At 36.2% G+C, this 18831-nt stretch overlaps 1 protein-coding gene across 1 annotated transcript in view; it reads left to right on the top strand.

Annotated features, from left to right (window-relative positions):
- Positions 1-18831, top strand: part of ERCC6L2 (ERCC excision repair 6 like 2) — a 139965-nt gene that overhangs the window by 114331 nt on the left and 6803 nt on the right. The window contains exon 18 of the mRNA XM_082657395.1: positions 16836-17017. Within this exon, the coding sequence (XP_082513521.1) occupies positions 16836-17017 (182 nt within the window). The remainder of the gene's footprint in view (positions 1-16835; positions 17018-18831) is intronic.

An 18831-nucleotide genomic window follows, 5' to 3' on the forward strand; every position in this document is an offset into this window, starting at 1 on the left:
ATTGATGACATGTCAAAGCCATTCACAGAATTTCTAAGGAAAAAAAATGATCACAATCACTGATTTCATCATATCTGGTCGATAGTATTTATTTCAACACCTTTAATGAGTAAATCATTGAACCACACCATCATCTTTGGTTAGAGATATATATATCACTCACTGAGAGATTTTGCAGCTCTCCCTGTGGTGGTGACTGGCAATAGTGGATTTGCAGTTTTGGGAAAACTTTTAAACCGTTATGGGAAGAAAAGAGAATAAACTAAGGTGAAGGTAAATGAAGCAAGATGAAGGCAGAAAGACTCAGCCATAGTGTTAGAAATATTGACAACCGTCTTCTTCTGAAATCTCCAGAAATCCCTAGACCTCCCAGCTACAGTACAGTATCTTTCATCTGGGGCTCACATCCAGAATCTTTCTGATTACTGAGAATTCTTTTGAGTGCTTCATGTCTGTCACCAAAGTTTTATTAGAGACCTTTGTGTTTGAAAAGATTTTGTGTGTTTGTGTGTGTGTATGCCTGTGTGTGGTCTCTGTGTGTGTCTGTGTGTCTGCAGCCAGATGCAGATGTGTTGCCTCAATTCCTAAGAAAACAAAACAAGTCCTATTTATTTGTATGAAGGCAACACAAGATTAACAGTGGCCACAATATGCAAGTATTTCACTTTCCAAGGAATACTGTAATTGAGTCTAAGTGAGAGCCTTTAACTAAATTTCAAAGGAATATACTAAATGGAAAACTTACAAAAGAGAAGTAATGTACACTACAATTATAGATAACGTACTATGGTCTTTCAGAGTTTCTCAGTCCTTTGATGTAATTATTGGTAACCAGAATGACAAAAGCTATGAATCAAATGGAATTCACCCATATATTAAGAAAAGTTCTAAAATATACTATCTTTTCCATATTTCCTTTGGTTTCTTACAGTTTATACTTTTATAAAATAATTTCTACTTATTTGAACATATTTGATAAATGTCTTGAATTAAAACCTATCTCTCCTAAAATAATTTGTAATTATACCTTTTTAATTTAGCAATACAAACTATATAAAATAAGAACTTGCTTTGCCTTCAATTGTACTTGGATATTTTAGAACCATTTCTGAAGACAGCTTATTTTAAAAGACAAGATGTCTGATAACAAGGGGGAAAACCTGTGTGATTTAGGTTTAAGCTTAGAACAAAAAGAAATGTTTTTAAGCATTGGAAGGAACTTCATTAGAGTTAATTTATTCTTTTACTATATGGAAGTATGTCATAAAACTTAGCTATACCTGTGTGTGATATGGTACCTCATTTTTTCAATCAACTGCATGTTTTCAACTTAAGTTTACTTAAAGTTTTCTGAAAAGAATTGTACAAAGACAGCATTTGATTAAGGATTAATCACTATGGCAACTGAGACGTGGTGACTGAAAGGGGGAGGATGTATTCTCCCCTCAGTTTCCTGCCAGCTGTCATAGTCAACCTCTGCTGCCTGAATCCAAGCCAAAATATAGACTGTGACCAACTCGAAGAAACTATATCTGTATTTTTATAAATTGGTACAAGTATCAGACTATAAAAGAAGACTTAATCCCCTGAATTGGATGACAGACACTTGGCACTCTTGCCAGTGTTTGACAGAGAAATAACGGGTTGCTTTGTAGTAAAACCTGGATTAATAGTAAACCGTTCTTTATGTTATTGCAGTGTGGTGTAAATGAGAGAACTAAGCATGCCGTCAGCCTGGAGGCGGGGGTGGCATGGGGGAGAGAGTGCCTTTTATATAACCAGTGCAGGTTTAAGCACTGTTCAGAATACTGTAAATACAAAATGTTGTCTTAGAACTTCTCTTTCTTGTATTTGTATTAGATTGGCATTTTGTAGATTACTTAAAGAAAGGATTTCTATGAGCTATGGTGGATTTAGTTGCAGTATGTTTATACAGCTTTTGGAGTCAGCAAGGAGGGATGGACTGTTTACAATGAGCAGACTTTGGGGAGATATAGCATTCCGTTAGCCTAGTTTTCAGGACAGTGAATGGCATGATGGTTTAAAGTAATTGTTCACAAATGACTGGTTTATGAAGTAGTCCAGTAAGTAAGGTTTATGGTTTCAGCATGTAGCGGAATTAACTCTTACTGGGTGGGATTTTTCATGGTCTTATGATTTTTCTTTCTATAGCTAGATGTTAATTTTATGGTGTTTTTGTATCAGAAAGTTATTCTTTCAAGTGATTTTAGTAGAGATTGGATTTTTTAAGTTGTGTGTATATATGTATGAAATTATGTGACCAGTGCTGGCATGAAAAAGGCTGTTGTGTTTCTATCCTTAGAACTAGGATTGATTCAGAGAGATAGTGTGTCATTTGTGAAAAACACCTGTTACCTCGTCAGAGGAATGAGAATCTGGTGTTAACTATAAGCGCCTATACCTATTCCCCTCCTAGCTGGTGGCAATGAGAAGCTGTGGCATCCTTCCTCACAGTGACGTTACCAGGCTTAATAATGCCACTAATGAGCTGATGTGTACAAAACACATTCAACTCCTTGCAAGAAAGGCATAAATTTTTATTATTGTAATTATGATTATTGCTTATTAGTAGGGGTGGTGAGTGAAACTCTGTTATTCTCTGCAATGACCTGTTATTCTTTTTGTCGTTAATAGTACCAATAATAGAATATGTTAGAATACCATAAAAGATATCTAGTCCAGTCCTCAAATTTTATAGATGAAGGGCCCACCTTGAACTATGCCTGATTTATCATAAAGAATACTATAGAAAAAAACTGTATTTGACAGTACTTATAAAAAACTAATTTGACCATGGCCTAGACTGACAAAAATATTCTTTGCTTATTAGGAAGTAGCTTGATTCTAACTCTTTTCCTAGCTGGTCATTGTTCCAATTGCAGAGACGATTGATATGGCTTCTTTGAACAGTTTCTCCATTTAGAATAGTTGGAAGATTATAAATAGCTTAAAAATACTATCTCTTCGGGCTTCACTGGTGGCACAGTGGTTGAGAGTCCGCCTGCCAATGCAGGGGACACAGGTTCGTGCCCCGGTCCGGGAAGACGATCCCACATTCCGCAGAGCGGCTAGGCCCGTGAGCCATGGCCGCTGAGCCTGTGCGTCCGGAGCCTGTGCTCCGCAACGGGAGAGGCCACAACAGTGAGAGGCCCGCGTACCGTGAAAAACTATTTCTTCAAATGCCTTCTAAGTAACAATATAAAAGCTTAAAGATACAAGGCCTCATTGAACTCTGATTGACTCCACCTAGCGACTTAGAGAATGTTAAGCACTTAACAGCCCTTTTCAAATTATATTTTATCCCTCTATTGAAAACCATGGTATCAATTGGACATGGCCACTTAATGGAAACACCTACTGCCTTGTCATCTGAGAATCCTGCCTGTATACATATGAATTCTGAATTTTATAGGACGAATAAATCAAAATTATAAGGTCATAATGTGAAGGATTCTTGGAGACTAATGCAAACATAATATTTTACTGATTTATTTTTTAAATGAGAGGGTACATGACTTCCCTCAGGCTCAGCAGTGGCAGTCAGCTTAAATCCCCATAGTCTTTCAATCTTTCTGTCTTCTCTTGTGCTTTTCCCTCAGTTCCTTTGGTTTCTATTTTGCTTTGAAGGTTTTTACTTTTTTTAAAAATTCCATTTTGCTTTTCCAATATGACAAATCAGTCTAATTTTCCAAGATAACTTGCCTGTGAAGAATTACCGTCACTTTAGCAGTTAAACAAAAAATTCAGGTGGACTGAATGCATCTGTCTCTTTAAAAAATATTTTTTTTAGAGTTAAAACTATCTGTACTCAAGAAATATAGTAAGACTGTTTGCAATATCTACTCTGCCAAAGGTATTTTGGCAAAGACATAATTTTTTTACTTTTTTTCTCTTTACTTATGCTTTTTCTCTACCACAAATAACCTTCAGTCTTAGTTTTTCTAACCTCCCAAATCTCCAAACCTCCCTACCTTTCAGCATCTACCTCAGATGTGTCACTCTTTCACAAAGTCTGCCCCAATTCGGCTGTCCTTCTCCCTACACCCTTTCTGCTTCTCCCAATAGTACTTTATGTGGCCTATTATTCTAACATATGACTTCCATGTATTTATCATAGTTATGTAAGTATACATCTTTTTCTTCTTTTCTATAAACTCTGGACTTCAAAAAATAGCACAATATATCTCTGATTCACATTTGATAATTCTGGAGACCTAAAGTAGTGTCTTGTACATAATTGATACTTTTTGAATAATTTAGGTTTTCAGTTGTTGTCAGCATATAATGAACCCAATCACTATCTTCTGAAAATTAAGTGGCTTAAACTATCTTTTCCATGAACAACTTTCATAGTTTTCCTGAAAATCCTCTGGCAATGACTTGACATTGTTCAGAGCTACTACTGAATATATTTAATTAGCCAAGGGAGACAGTCCCTCCTTATCTGAATTAGAAGTAGTCTCAGGTTTGCCTGGCATTCATGGTCTTCGATAAATTTACTCAATCTGCACCTCCAAGTAAATCATCTACTGTCTGATCCTCCACTCCCAATTCAAGTTCCACTTCTTACATGAAGCCTCAGTCTTTGGAGATCACTCTATTCCCAGCCCCTTTCACACCCATTCTCTGTGCCAGTCATCACTGTAGACATGGCAGACACCGTATTAATGTTTGCTCTCTTCTCAAGTATGTGGCAAGCTGCTTAAGGATCAGGACATGACATACATGTCCGTAAGCATCACCACTTAGCAACAGGCAGCACAGAGTAGAAGTTCAGAAAACATTTGTTACTGGTCATTCCTGTAAGAAAGTACTACATAAGGCAGATCCCCACAACCATTTTCACTATGAGTAAAGGCTCCTTAACTCTTAGCTCCACAAGTTAATGTTAAAGGGGATATACTGGCAGATAACGTAAAGATGTTAGTTATTTTAGAGCAGCATAAATGCTGGTATTCTTCATCTTCACTCATTATCTGTCATCTCTTGACCATAGTGCTGGTATAAGACACCCACTCGAGAGGGGAGAACATGGAGAATGGTGTCAGAAAGATATCCCTACCCATGCATGACTTTGTAAGCTTTCTTCATCGTAGCAGTAACAAATCTGAACAGTCACTTTGGGGCATAATTTTCTCTCTTCCAGAGTTCTGTAAAATATCTTATGGTGTTTCTTTTCCATAGCACATGAGGCCTATCTCATTTGGTGCTAATCTCCTTTTCCAGTCTCATTCTGAGACACTCATTCAGAATTATTGACACTATGTGCCAGGCACTGCGCTAGACTCTGGGGATAGACAGATGAGCAAGCTCTTCCTAGTCAGCCTTCAGTTTATAAATCAGTCTCCAAGCACACCATGGACTTTTACTCTTCCATGTCTTTGCTCTTGTGGTTCTTTTGTTTAAAATTCCATTTCACCTGTGTCTGCTTGTTGAACCCCTACTGCTTGTATCATCAGTGACAGTTGTCCCCTGTCTTCTCCAAAGCAGTATAAATGTTTTCCTCAAATTCATCTTTACTTATTTGTGTGTGTGTGTATGTGTGTGCATGTATGTCTGCTATAGCACTGATCACATTGTATTATGTGACACTTTATAAGTAAGTATCTACAGGATGCTTTCAGCTGCAAGGAGTAGAATAACCATCTGAAAATGGCCTATACAATAGGCTGTTGAACTAATTTACATAACAGCAAATCTGGAGGGAGGTATGTCCAGGTGTATTACTACAGTCCAATGACATCATAAGAATTCAGGCTCTCTCATTTTCTGCCCTACTATCCTCAGTAAGTTAATTTTTAGTTCCATGAGGCCTTTTGCCTTATGTTACAAGATGACTACTGCATCTCAAGAACATATTTCCTCATACAAATATATCCAAAGACAGGAAGACGTGGTTCTTTTCCTGTATCTCTCCTTTTATTGGGGAGGAAAATCTTTCTGGCAGAACATAATTGGCTTGACTAATTTGTTTATCCCCTAAGAACTGAGAGGGCAATCTACCTTCCCTGAGCACATTTCTAAGAGAACCTCAGTTTTGTTCAGACAACAAAGAGGGAGGCAGTGGCTGTTAGTAGGCCATCCACAGTGTCTGGCACTGTATTCCTGGTTAGACTGTGAAACTCTTTTGCATTAGGAAGTGAATCTTACTCTATCTTTTGTTCCCAGGACCTAAAAAAAGTACCTGCTACATAGATATTCAGTTAGAGCTTACTGATTTTAATTGAATTTCTAGTAGATACCAAAGAGATTCTATACAGAGAAATTCTAATTTATTAGTATAAGCATGAATTCTTTTGTAGTAGATTAGCTTTAGGCAGGATAAATATGTTTGAACTATGATCCTTGATCTAAGATGGAAGTTGTGATATTTTTGCAAGTTTCCTGATGAAGATAGAATCCCTCTTAACATAACCAGAGTCAGCTCTCACAGCATTTACGGCAAAATTGTTGGTAGGTTGATGTTTTATTTAAAGGTGTCAGTCATTTTGTAACCAAGTTATTATCGGAATCAAATTTCAATTAATCTGTAAACAACTTTCATGACTATTTAGCATTAACTGCTTCAAAATGGAATTTGAAAGCCATATCCTACTTTTATTCAGTATTTAAGGCTATCCCGTTGCTGTGGCCAGATGAAATAATGAATACCTTAAGAGAAAGAACTTCTCATTTTGTTCATAAAAATTATTTGGGCCACTAGTATTTACCACCACATACTTTCAGGAAAAGAAAACTACTTTTAGTTTCTCTTAAGAATATCCTTGATGGGGACTTCCCTGGTGGCGCAGTGGTTAAGAATCCACCTGCCAATGCTGAGGACACGGGTTCGATCCCTGGTCCAGGAAGATCCCACATGCCACAGAGCAACTAAGTCCGTGCGCCACAATTACTGAGCCTGTGCTTTACAGCCTGCGTGCCACAAGTACTGAGCCCACGTGCTGCAACTACTGAAGCCTGCGTGCCTGGAGCCCATGCTCTGCAACACGAGAAGCCACCACAATGAGAAGTCCGCGCACCGCAACGAAGAGTAGCCCCCGCTTGACACAACTAGAGAAAGCCTGTGTGCAGCAGCAAAGACACAACACAACCAAAAAATAAATAAATAAAATTGATTCTTTAAAAAAAAGAAGAATATCCTTGATGAATCAATAAAAATTACTAATTTTCTTAAATCTCAACCCTTTGGTACTTATCTTTTTTTTGTTTTGTTTTGTTTTGCGGTATGCGGGCCTCTCACTGTTGTGGCCTCTCCCGTTGCGGAGCACAGTTTCCGGACGCGTAGGCTCAGCGGCCATGGCTCACGGGCCCAGCCACTCTGTGGCATGTAGGATCTTCCTGGACCGGGGCACGAACCCGTGTCCCCTGCATCAGCAGGCAGACTCTCAACCACTGCGCTACCAGGGAAGCCCTGGTACTCATCTTTTTAGTATTCTGTTTGATGAAATAGGAAGTGTACACAAGCACTTGTATAATTGAACTGCGGACTAAACTAGCCACTTTTTTTTATGGAACACAATTTGTATCAATACTTGAAAGAATGACTGACAAACTATGGTTATATAGATTTGTGTATTTGGTAGATACTTTCTGTCACTTCAAGGAAGACAACAGACAGTACTTGTTGCCAGCGATAAAATTCAAGCTTTCAAGTGAAAATTAAAATATTGAAAAACTTGTGTCTGCCACCGTGACCATGACCCCTTCCCAATATTTAAAAAGATTTTTTCTGATGCATAGGTGGTAATAACAACAAATATGGTTTTCCAATGTATAATTGAATGTGTCAACATTTTGAAGATCTGCATAACTGACTTAATATTTTCCAAATGACCAGTGAATGATATTACAAAATCACGCATGGGGAAAAAATTCAGCCAAAGTACAAAATATACCAATGAATTTTACTTTTAACAATATAAAAAGTTCACTGGTATGGTTTCAAATATTACATGAAACTAACCTTAATTGAATTTTGGTAAAGTATCAAAAAAGAATATCTACAATTATCTGAAAAGGCTATGAAAATATTCTGCCCTTTTTCAACTATGTATCTGTATGAGGCTGATTTTCTTCATATACTCCAACTAAAACAGCATTGTTGCAGCAGACTGAATGCAGAAGAAGATATGAGAATCCAGCTATCTTTTATTAAGCCAGCTATTAAAGACATTTGCAAAAATGTAATACGTAGCCACTCTTCTGGCTAATTTTTTGTTTGTTTACCTTGGAAAATATAAACTTTTTTGCTGATAAAGAGTTACTTAATTATTTTAAACTTTCAATAGATATAACCTACATAAACAAAATCTCTTTGGCGTCCTCAATAATTTTTAAACTGTAAAGGTGTCCTAAGACCAAAAAGTTTCAGAACTGCCATTTTAGACCATAAGAAGGGGGTCACTTGATCATTAAATTCAGTTCTAGTGGAACATACTTTCAGTTGGCCTTTCTCTGTCGGAAAGCTTTACTTCCTCTTCTACACGACTCAAGAAAGCATATCAGAATAGAAGAGAGTGAAAATGATGTGGTTATAGGAAATCCACTCTAATTTACTAAAAAGGAGAATTATTCACAGATTTCAGTACTTTATTATTAACAATAACCTGCATCCAACTTCACAACCAGTTACAATGTCCCAGTGTTATTTGTGGCAGGGTGCTTGAAATGTTGTTCCCTAGACACTGAAGAGCCATCGATGGCCTTGTCACTGAATCAGCCTGCATAGAAGCCTACACTTACTCCAGCTGGAGGCCTGGAGGGAGGGAGAGCCTAAGCTCCCCATGGAAGTGCCAGCCACTGGAAAGGCAAGCAGGGGCGGGTGCCTGCCAAGAAAGACTTTAATTAAAGTTTTTCCATCAGCACCACCTTCTGTGATCTTTTCACTAACAGGTATTATTTAGTATAGGACCTTCAAGTAGTCTTTAGAGACATTTTTACAGTAATATAAATAATATATGTAAAGATTTAAAATTCAGTCAGGGCTCAAGATGCCAAGGACCTATTCATTACTACTTACTGGAGATCCTAAAAAGACTAGTAGAAACCAGGGCTTGTGGTGCTGAGTCCAGTGCTCAGACAGCTATCCCAAAAGGCCTTGCCTTTGTCTGTAGGAGGTATTAAGGGGAATTTACTCTCTGACCACCCTCCCATGAAGGACTGAGGGAATATTAGCCAACACTCCCTGTTGCTGGTCTGCAGGCTTTTTTTAAAGGTAGTTGCCACCATCTCACCTGGCCTTTTCCCCCAGGTTGACTGCTGTGGCACTGCCTTCATGTTCCCAAATCCCAAGGAGATAGGGCTTTTGTATTTCTGTTTGTAGTGTGTGCCCCACAGTATTCACCTGCACGCCCGAGGCTATCACTTTGTTCCTTTAGATAGACGAGTTTCTTGTACAATGAGAAATGGACTGTTGTGCACACAAAAAGGGAGCTAGGCTCAGGGAAGCCAATATAAAGTTGTCCTTTTGTGGCTCACTCAGCAAGCAAAGTACTATCAAAAAAGAAAATATATATCTATATAAAAAACTGAATTGTAATGGTTACTCCTTCCAGGAGGAAAAGAGAACCATAATTACAAACTTTAATCTCCCTTCACCACCAAAAAAAAAAAATGTTTTAGATTTGAATCTAAGTGTTTGTTTTTTCAGACTTGAATGACATTTTTAAACATATGCAGAAAATTATACTTCAGTGTGTATTCGTGGTGGGTCCTCTAACCAGCTGGCTTTTCTCCAGAGGCTGAGTGAAGACAATTCAGGGGTACCTCATAGTTGCCTTAGGTTTCTGTTGAGTGTTGGAAAACTGCATTTACAGTAATATTTCCTACCTCCAGGCAGAAATCTTGAATGATTACTTCAAAGATAAGAGGTTTTCACACTTGCACAAAGATCCTTAAAGGTCTTTGTCCTTTTAGACTCTCAGATGCCACTTGAATGAATTTATTTACATGTGCTATATGTCTTTATGGTACTCCTGATTCCCTGCTTTGCAAAGACAAGCAAGTTTATGACTTTTTATGTGTTTATAGGGTTTGGCGCTTACCCAAAGGGAGATTTCTTTTTAATCTTTTGTTTGAACAGATGTGTAAACAAAAGCATTGCTGCCTCTCAGGCTTAACTATTTAAGGTTTAATGAAGAAAAAAATGAAAGAGCACTTGATTCTTTTTTAATCTTTATGACAAAGTTGGTGTGATCAGGCCAACGTGAGGGGTTTGGCTACATGGTGTGCCCACTTGTGGCCATGACCATAGACTGGCTTGTGAAGCTCTGTGCTATTCTCAGGAGCAAGGTGTAAACCAAAGAGCTTTCCTGTGATGGGCAGGTCCTCTGGTGATCTTAGAATCCAAACTCAGGCTTCTCAACAAGTCAGAACCATTGGGACCTTCCATTGCCTTTGAAAATCTCCCTGGTTTCCAGTTTTCTCAGTGACTAATCAACGCTGATCATCCAGTTATGGAGAAAACAGTGAAAGTGGCTGTTAAATATACATTGCTGTTTGTTCTGATATATCCTCTGTAAGGGGTTTTCTAGAGAAACCGGCTCAGCAGACAGATCCATTCCAAAATTGCTTAATAAAGATTTCACTACATCCTGGTAGCCTATCATAGACAGGCTACCCATCCTATCAGGCTGTTCTTCATTGTACATTGTCCCCCTCCAAGCTTCCTCTACTTGTGGGGGATACAGATGAGCAGAGGAAAAGGAATCAGCATTATCTGTACCACCTATGGATGGTCTCCAGTAATTAGCCCCAAAGAGATTTAGAAAGATGGTAGAGATTACGATAGTGTTTCTCCTGCCAAAATGGGAACTAGAGGCTGTTCATGGTTGTTTCTGAAACTCAGTCTCCTGGATTGTAACCTACAGGTGGGTGTGTATGGGAAAAACTGATTCCTATCAACTTTTCTCATTTCCTTGCTATTCCTACCTAGGTGCCCTCTATAGTTCTTTAGTAATTTGCCTCCAAAATTTTTTACTTCAAAGAAAGAGGGTTTTTTTCCTTAAACATTCTGTGCACTATTCCAATGAAGTTTTCTATTATATAAAGATAAATTTCATATGTAGCAGAGAAAAAAGAAAAATGCTAATGTAATCATATGGCTGTGAGGTAGGGGGAACATTCCTTTTTTTCCTTTTCTCAGTACACTGACATCAAAGATTGTTATCTGCAAACTTTTTAAGAGTCAGTTTTATTTTTTCTTACTCTTTCATATTGAAAATTTATATATACCTTATCTTTTTTCAGTTATATCTTTTAAAAAATAACTACTGGTTCAATATTTTAATTGGCTATTGCTATTAATATTGCTATTTGGCTTAGGTCTAATGCCTTGAAATACGGACAGTACACGTTGGGTCCAAAGGAAAAAGAAAGTATTTATTATCAAAGGTCATTTGAATGTCTCATACTATTGATCTAAAGATAAACTTTCCTTCTAGAACCAATATAAACCTAAAAGTTTACAGTAAGAAATAAGTGGTACAGGATTATGTACAGTTGACTAGGTCTAGTGTAAATTCATTTTGGCTACTCTAAAAGAAGAAATTTTTCCCTACAAAAGTGCCCTCTTATTTATTGTAATCCTAATGTATATCTTTTACAACTTAAAATTATAGCTTTTATTTTACAGACTGTATACTTTATACACGTTTAAATAGTAATCTTATGATGTATTTTTAAATATATTTTATAGAGACATTAGAAAAATGAATAATGATTTTATAACTTTATCAAAATTAAGTCAAAACAGATGTTCATCATATACTACTATGCAGCATAGGGAAATACAGCCTTTGTTTTATAATAATGTAATAATTTAATAATGGAGTATAATCTATTAAAATATTGAATTACTATGTTGTACACCTAAAACTAATATAATATTGTAAATGAACTATACTTCAATTTTTTAAAAAGCAGTTATTTATGAAGTCTTTGAAGTGAGCCATTTCCACATTAAACATTTGATTGTGGATAGGTAAGGAGACTTTTGGCCAAAATATATTAAAACAATTACCATTTATAGAAATAATACATATTTAATGTTTTTGTTGAACTAAATAATTTTTTATATTCCGAATTTTATTTTTAATGACAAATATTTACTTTTCTGACAATAACATGTTATGTTTTAAATGTTTAATTATATAAATCAGATTAGGACTTAACATAATTAGCCGTGGCCGACCTTTTACCTTTTTAGACCTGTTTAACTCTGAAGGGGGAGGGTTTTCCTCTACTTTTTCAACATTCAACTGGCTGCTCCACATAGTACATATACGTCCAAAGGAGGAAGACATTATTACCACTCATAAATTAGGATTATTATTTCAATATTCTCTGATAAATTCAGCTTCTTAAGTAACCTCACATTTCCATTCAATTAATCTCATCATCAAATGGATCTTTTAACTGTATGTTTATGTTATTTAGAAATAATTACTATACTCTTTACACTTTATTTTTAATAAAGATACCATAAGTTGAACTTGATTACTTTCATAAATATACCATAGTAGAAATACCTAACAATATCCAATAATTTATGAAGATAATCATGAACATAGCAATTACTAAGTTATAAATTAAACTCTAACAGTGTCAAGCTTTCTAAAATACTTATTAGCAGTCATATTTATACTATACAAATACTGTACAAAGTTCTTGTCTTCATAATTCCCTCCTTATCTTTATAACCATAAATCTTAAGAGGAAGGAAACCTTCATCAGAATCACAGAGTATAGAAGTAATTTCTCAAAGCAAATCTTGGATAATTTAGAAGAAACTTTCTAGGAAAAAGTTAGGAGCAATTAGGGGCTTTTACAGAAACTGGGCTTTCTGCTTTCTTCATGTTATGATCTCAAAATTTCCTATGAGATACAGACATAGTGTTCCAGTTGTTGGCCATTCTGTTCTCTGGTGGAAAGAAGAGTAGGTTTATTTTGCTTTCTTGAGCAAGCAATCTCACCCTCTACCATAATATTAAGGAGTGATAATGTTATCTTTTAATTTCCTAGTCCAGCTCATTTTTACTGAATTTTTCATTACTTGACCCTTCATTACTATTGCTACTTCATAGTGTTGCCTCAGTGTCATATGACTTCCCAACTTTGACATAAGCGGTAGTGAAAGAGTTTGCGTCCAATTTCACATGGTCTGGAATCTTTTCGTCTTGGCCACAGGCATTGTACTTTGCTTTATAATAAATTATAACTGTCCCTTCAATTGCAGCTGCACTGTCACTATTTTCCTTATATCAGCTATTATAAAAGATACTATTTTACTATAAATAGTGAAACCAGCTTTTATAAGAAGGGCATCAAAATGTTTTTAAAATAATTAGTAAACAAAATTTTGTTTCACAGCCTTGTTTCAGTAAGTGTTAAACTACCCTACTAAAATGGAAAACTGAACCTAGATATTTTTTAAGTAAAAGATGGGATATTGAGCCAGTGTGAGAGAACAAATGCTTTTCTCTTTGAATGATTATCTAAAATAATCAGGTTTTTAAGTGTATAATATGTGGCATAAATTAAAGATCCACATGTCTGATAGCTATGAATAGAAAAGTTGAATTTTCCTGAAGAATTTGTAAAATCAACTTGAGAAAAAATGTATCTGTTCGAAATATGAGCTTTGTAATGCTGCCAGGGTCAGAAAGACCCAGAGTAATCATGTAAATAATTGAAAATTTCCATGGCCTGGCCTGCTTTCTCCATGGCTTCAGAAATTGCAGTATATGAGGAGGGAGTGTTCTTGGTTGGCCCCATTCCTTCTCTTTAGGTTTACTCCCTTTATCCCCATGTAAACGTTCCCGTTCCTCCTTATAATAATGGATAATTATTTCTTGGGAATCATCAAAGATTATGAGCTATTTTATTAGGAACTTTTAACATTCATCTTGTTTTCTTGTGATGTAAAATAAATGCATCAAATCTCTTTCAAATTTATCTTTAAAGATCAGCATTTTCCTCTCTTTATTAATAATGTTTTAAACTTTAAAAATGATGTCTTTGAGGAAAGTACTGTCAGCATTACTGACTGAAGCAAAGCCCTGGTTCAAAATGGCAACCTGGCATTTTGTGTTTGTCCACGTGAGTCACACTAGATTTTGAAGAAGTCAATTTCTTTTCATTAGAAGTGGTTTGCTATTAAAGAACATATAATTATGTCTTTTGTTCAGTTTATTTCAATGAAATGAACTTGAATATAAATTAAAGAGATAAATGATTTATTTTAAAAACAGAAAAAACTAAAAATGGGAGGGGGGTGGGGCTCAGCTTTTTTAAGCCCCTTAATAGTAGGGGCCTCTTTGTATATATAAATATTTTTCTTCTCAACTGCATAGCATGGTGGCAGGAACGTAATAGGTGCTTAGTAAATATTTGTGGAATGAAAGCCATTCCCTACCAACATTCAGTGATATGTGCCACTTGAATCCCATTGAACTCCTGTAAAAGAAAAAATCACTGTCTCATTGACAATTACTAATCTGTGTCTTGTAGTATTTGTATGCCTGCAAATTTCTTAAGTGATAGTTTAACTGGGTTTAGAATTCTAGGTTGACGGTTTTTCCCTCCCAGCATGTTGAAGATACTCTCATTATCTTCTCTTGGTGGTGGTGATGGTGGTAGTGGTAATGAGAAGTCTGCCTTTAGTTTGATTATTATTTCTTTGTGGGATAGCTTATTTTTCTCTGGTAGTTTTTAAGATATTCTCTTTATCTGTGATATAACAAGGTACAGATTTATTTTCATTTTTCACACTGGAGATTCTCTCTCCTTTTTTAGTTTGAGGATTCATGCCTTCTTCAATTCTCTGCCATTACTTCTTTGACATTATCTCTTCCATTTTCTGTTATCTCCTTCTAATATTTTAGAAATTTTGGTATGTTTTCTGCCATGTCTTCTGTCTCTTAATTTTTCTTTCTTGTCTTTCTTTCTTGTCTGTCTTCCTTTCTTCCATTCTTTCTTCCATTCTTTCTTTCTTTCCTTATTTCCTTTCTTTCTTTTCTTTCTTTCCTTTTCTTTCTTTCTTTCTTTCTTTCTTTCTTTCTTTCTTTCTTTCTTTCTTTCTTTCTTTCTTCCTGCCTGCCTGCCTTTTTTTCCTCCTTTCCTCCTTCCTTTCTTCCCTCCTTTCCTCCTTTCTCTCTCTCTCTCTCTCTCTCTGTCTCTCTCTCTCTGCCTAGCATTCTGAGTAATTTTACTCTACCAATTTATCAACTGTCATTGTAAGGCTGTGTAGCCTGCTGCTTAACCCATATTTTAAGTTTGTTTCTATGTCTATTTTTTTTCAAACCTATATTTCTTTTCTAGAATTTGTATTTGGTTCTTTCTCAGATCTGGTATTTTACAATACCCAGTTCTTCCTTTATCTTTCTGGATATGCTAATGAGTTAAAGTCTCTTTCAGATTGCTTTGTTATCTATAATTCCTCAGATATGGATTCTCACATTTGTTGTATCTGTCCACTTTCATGGCAGTGGGCTTTGTGTGTTCTTTATAATTTTTAACTGAACTCTTTTTTCCCCCCCGCATTGGAATCACAAGCATTCTCTAGATTTAAAAAGTGTTCCTATGTTATATTTTTGTATTCACCCCTCATTGAGATCTATGGTTTTCACGGGTTCTGGGCCAGTTTTTTATGTTGGTTTTTAGCTTAGATTTTTCCATACAATGCAAGTGCTACAAAATCAGATTCCACAAATGGCACAGGCTGGGCATTCCATATTTTCACCAGTGATTCTATCTAGAGTAACAAGGGAGCCTGTTTCTATCCTGTGCCCCCAGTTTGGGCTTTCCTAGCTTTAATTTGAAAACTGGATATCCATTTAATTCCTGCTGTGTTTTTATTTTGTTTGTTTGTTTTTTAATTCAGAGAGTTAAATCATTTCCATTTTCCCTCTACACATGGAATCCTGCAGACTAGAATTTAGGACCCTATTCCTCGGGCTGCTGAGCTTCAGCTCCCACCTACCACTGTGTTACTTGGCTTTAGCATCTAGAGATTTTCCTTTCTTACTTTTGAGCTCAAATATAATTTTGTTGTTGTTGTCAAATTGCATCCAATATTTCTGTTTTTGGAATAAGATGGGGACTTTCCACATACTCACCTTACCATTTTGTCAGGGAAAATGGAACCATACATTTTAAAATTATTTTTTTCTTGACTCACTATTTTTAACAATTTGTATTATGCAAGACACCCTTAGTCTGTAAAATAAATGTGATTCTATCTGTAATTTCAACCACCTCTAGTTAACATCTTAACAATCACTAAGTAATTCTTGCAACCCACTGGAGATTGAAGTAGGATTTACAAAACTAGTGCATTGCATTATTATATAAAGGTTGTTATTTCTTAAAAGTTTGACTGCTTATATAAGATTAAATAACCAAAAGTCTGCTTAATAATATTGAGAGAAATTGCTGAATTAAATTTTTTAAACATCCCATTTTTATGCCATTATTTATATAATCATTAATTTTTATCCTTGTTTAGGAGAGTGGATGCCAGCATGTGTATCAGTATACCCATAGTCTTGACAGTAGAAACATCATATTACCATTACTTTTATTGTATCTTTAAGAAAGGTATATCTTTAACATATATCTTAAACAAAGAAAAGAGAAACATCACATCACTGCTACAAGTAATATCTTTTTAAAGATCTAACAAGATCTGACAATGATATTACTTGGAGAATATGATATACTAGATTGTAAAGAATACTGGGAAAGAGTAAGACAGTCTCCTTATTTAACCAAAAATGACTGTTTTTTCAGAGTTTTTGCTTTCATCCTTTTTTCAGACATATAAGGAAAAAATGAAGGGAGATACATCAACACATACAAAGGAATGCCAACAACCAAGTGAAGGCAGCATTTCCTTTCCCCTTTACATTTCACACCCTGTAAGCCAGAAGAAGAAAAATGTCTACCGAACAGGCCAGACCACCTTCATAATTGGAGAAACACCAAAAGGGATCCGCAGGTATGTCATCTATAACAACATTGGACTTTATGAATGATTCTCAAAAGAAATATAACTACCTAGTAAAATACACAAATTATTTGAATTTTAACTATACATGGCATCTGAATATTTCAGATAAATATGAATTTGTACACTTTAAAAAATAAATCCCGGAATTCCCTGGTGGTCCAGTGGTTAGAGCGCTTTCGCTGCGGTGGCCTGGGTTCAGTCCCTGGTTGGGGAACTAAGATCCCACAAGCCATGCAGCACGGCCAAAAAAAGAAAAAAAATCCCAAATGTTTTAGTGTTTTAAGAAGGCTAATCCCCAAATTGATAAAAAATTAAATTATTTTATATAAGTGAAATACTTAAGTGCATTATATTCATTCACTCATTGAGTATTTATTGAGCATCTAATATGCACTCAGGCATTGTGCTAGGTGCTAAATATACAGTGTAAAAAAAGAGACATAGACATAGAGCTTACAGTACAGTGGGATGGGGGTTGGCATCAAACCATAAAATTTTCAAAAGTAAAAAAACTTATAAATAAATAATTATAAAATGGTGTGTTATAGGAAAAAAGTAGACAGGCCTCCTTTATAGAGAATAATGGGATCGGGAGGGATATAACTCCCTTTCTACTAGGTAGTCAGGGAAGACCTCTCTATACGAGTGACATTTAAGTTAAGACCTGAAGGATAATGAAGCAGAGAACCAAAGTAAGAACTTTCTGAAGAGGGAGGAGGTTTTGAGAGAAGACTGGTGTACTTAGTGCATAATAAATCAAGCAGAGAATGGCATGAGATGAAGGGAGAGACATAGATGGGGCTGGAGCATGCCAAGCCTTGTAGATTATAGAAAAGAATTTGGATTTTGTTCCAACTGCAGTAGAAAGCTGTTGAAGCATGACATGATCTGATGTATGTTTCTAAAAGATTTTTCCAGCTTCTGCATGGAAGAGGGCAGAGTGGACTAGGGGAAACCATAAGGAACTAGGTGATGGTGGTTTGCAATAGAGTAGTTGCCATGGAGACAGAGCCAAATGGATAAATTCAGTTTGATGTTGAACTGTGTTTTGGGAAGGGGAGAAGACAGGATTACTCCCAATTTTCTGCCTTAAGCAGCAGACTGGATTCACTGAATGGGGAAAACTAGGAGAGACACAAGTTTGAAGTAAAAAAAAAAAAAAATCAAGAGTTCTCTTTTGCTCATATTAAATTTGAAGATATAGGGAAATGTCACATGGGCAGTGGATATGCTACTCTGAGATTTGGAGACTGGAGGTCTAAATTTGGAAATTATCAGCATAGAGATTATAAATAGATTACAGATAGTTTTTATAGCCATAGACTGTGTGAACAGCTTAGGAACAGAACACAGAGAGAGGAGAAGCCCCAGTACTGAGCCTGGAGAGTGACTGTGGCCTACTGTGTAGGAGGCCCAGTGCAAGGTTCTAAAGTCCAAGACAAGTGAGAGTTTCGAAAAGGAGGGAACACTTAACTTTATTGACTGCTGCTGAGAACCAGAATCAGAAGAAGTGGGAAAGCCCCTGGAGCTGAAGAACTCTTTGGTCACCTTTCCATGAGCAGTAGAAGTAGGCAGATGCCAGGGTGAGGTGGGCAAGCAGTGAAAGGGCAAGCCCCTGGGACTGCTCCTTAAGTTTGGATGTGGAAACTAGCAGTAGCTGGAGGGCATTGTGGGATGAAGTGTAGTTTGTTTTTAAGTTGGGAAGATAATAGAACCTGTTTGTGTGTTGAGGAAAAAGACTAATAGGAAAAAACGAGATCATGCCAGAGAGGTGATAACAGAAAAAGTGAAGTCCTGGAGGC

This window comes from Grampus griseus (genome assembly GCF_964374135.1).
Source record: "Grampus griseus genome assembly, chromosome: 6".
Taxonomy (NCBI): domain Eukaryota; kingdom Metazoa; phylum Chordata; class Mammalia; order Artiodactyla; family Delphinidae; genus Grampus; species Grampus griseus.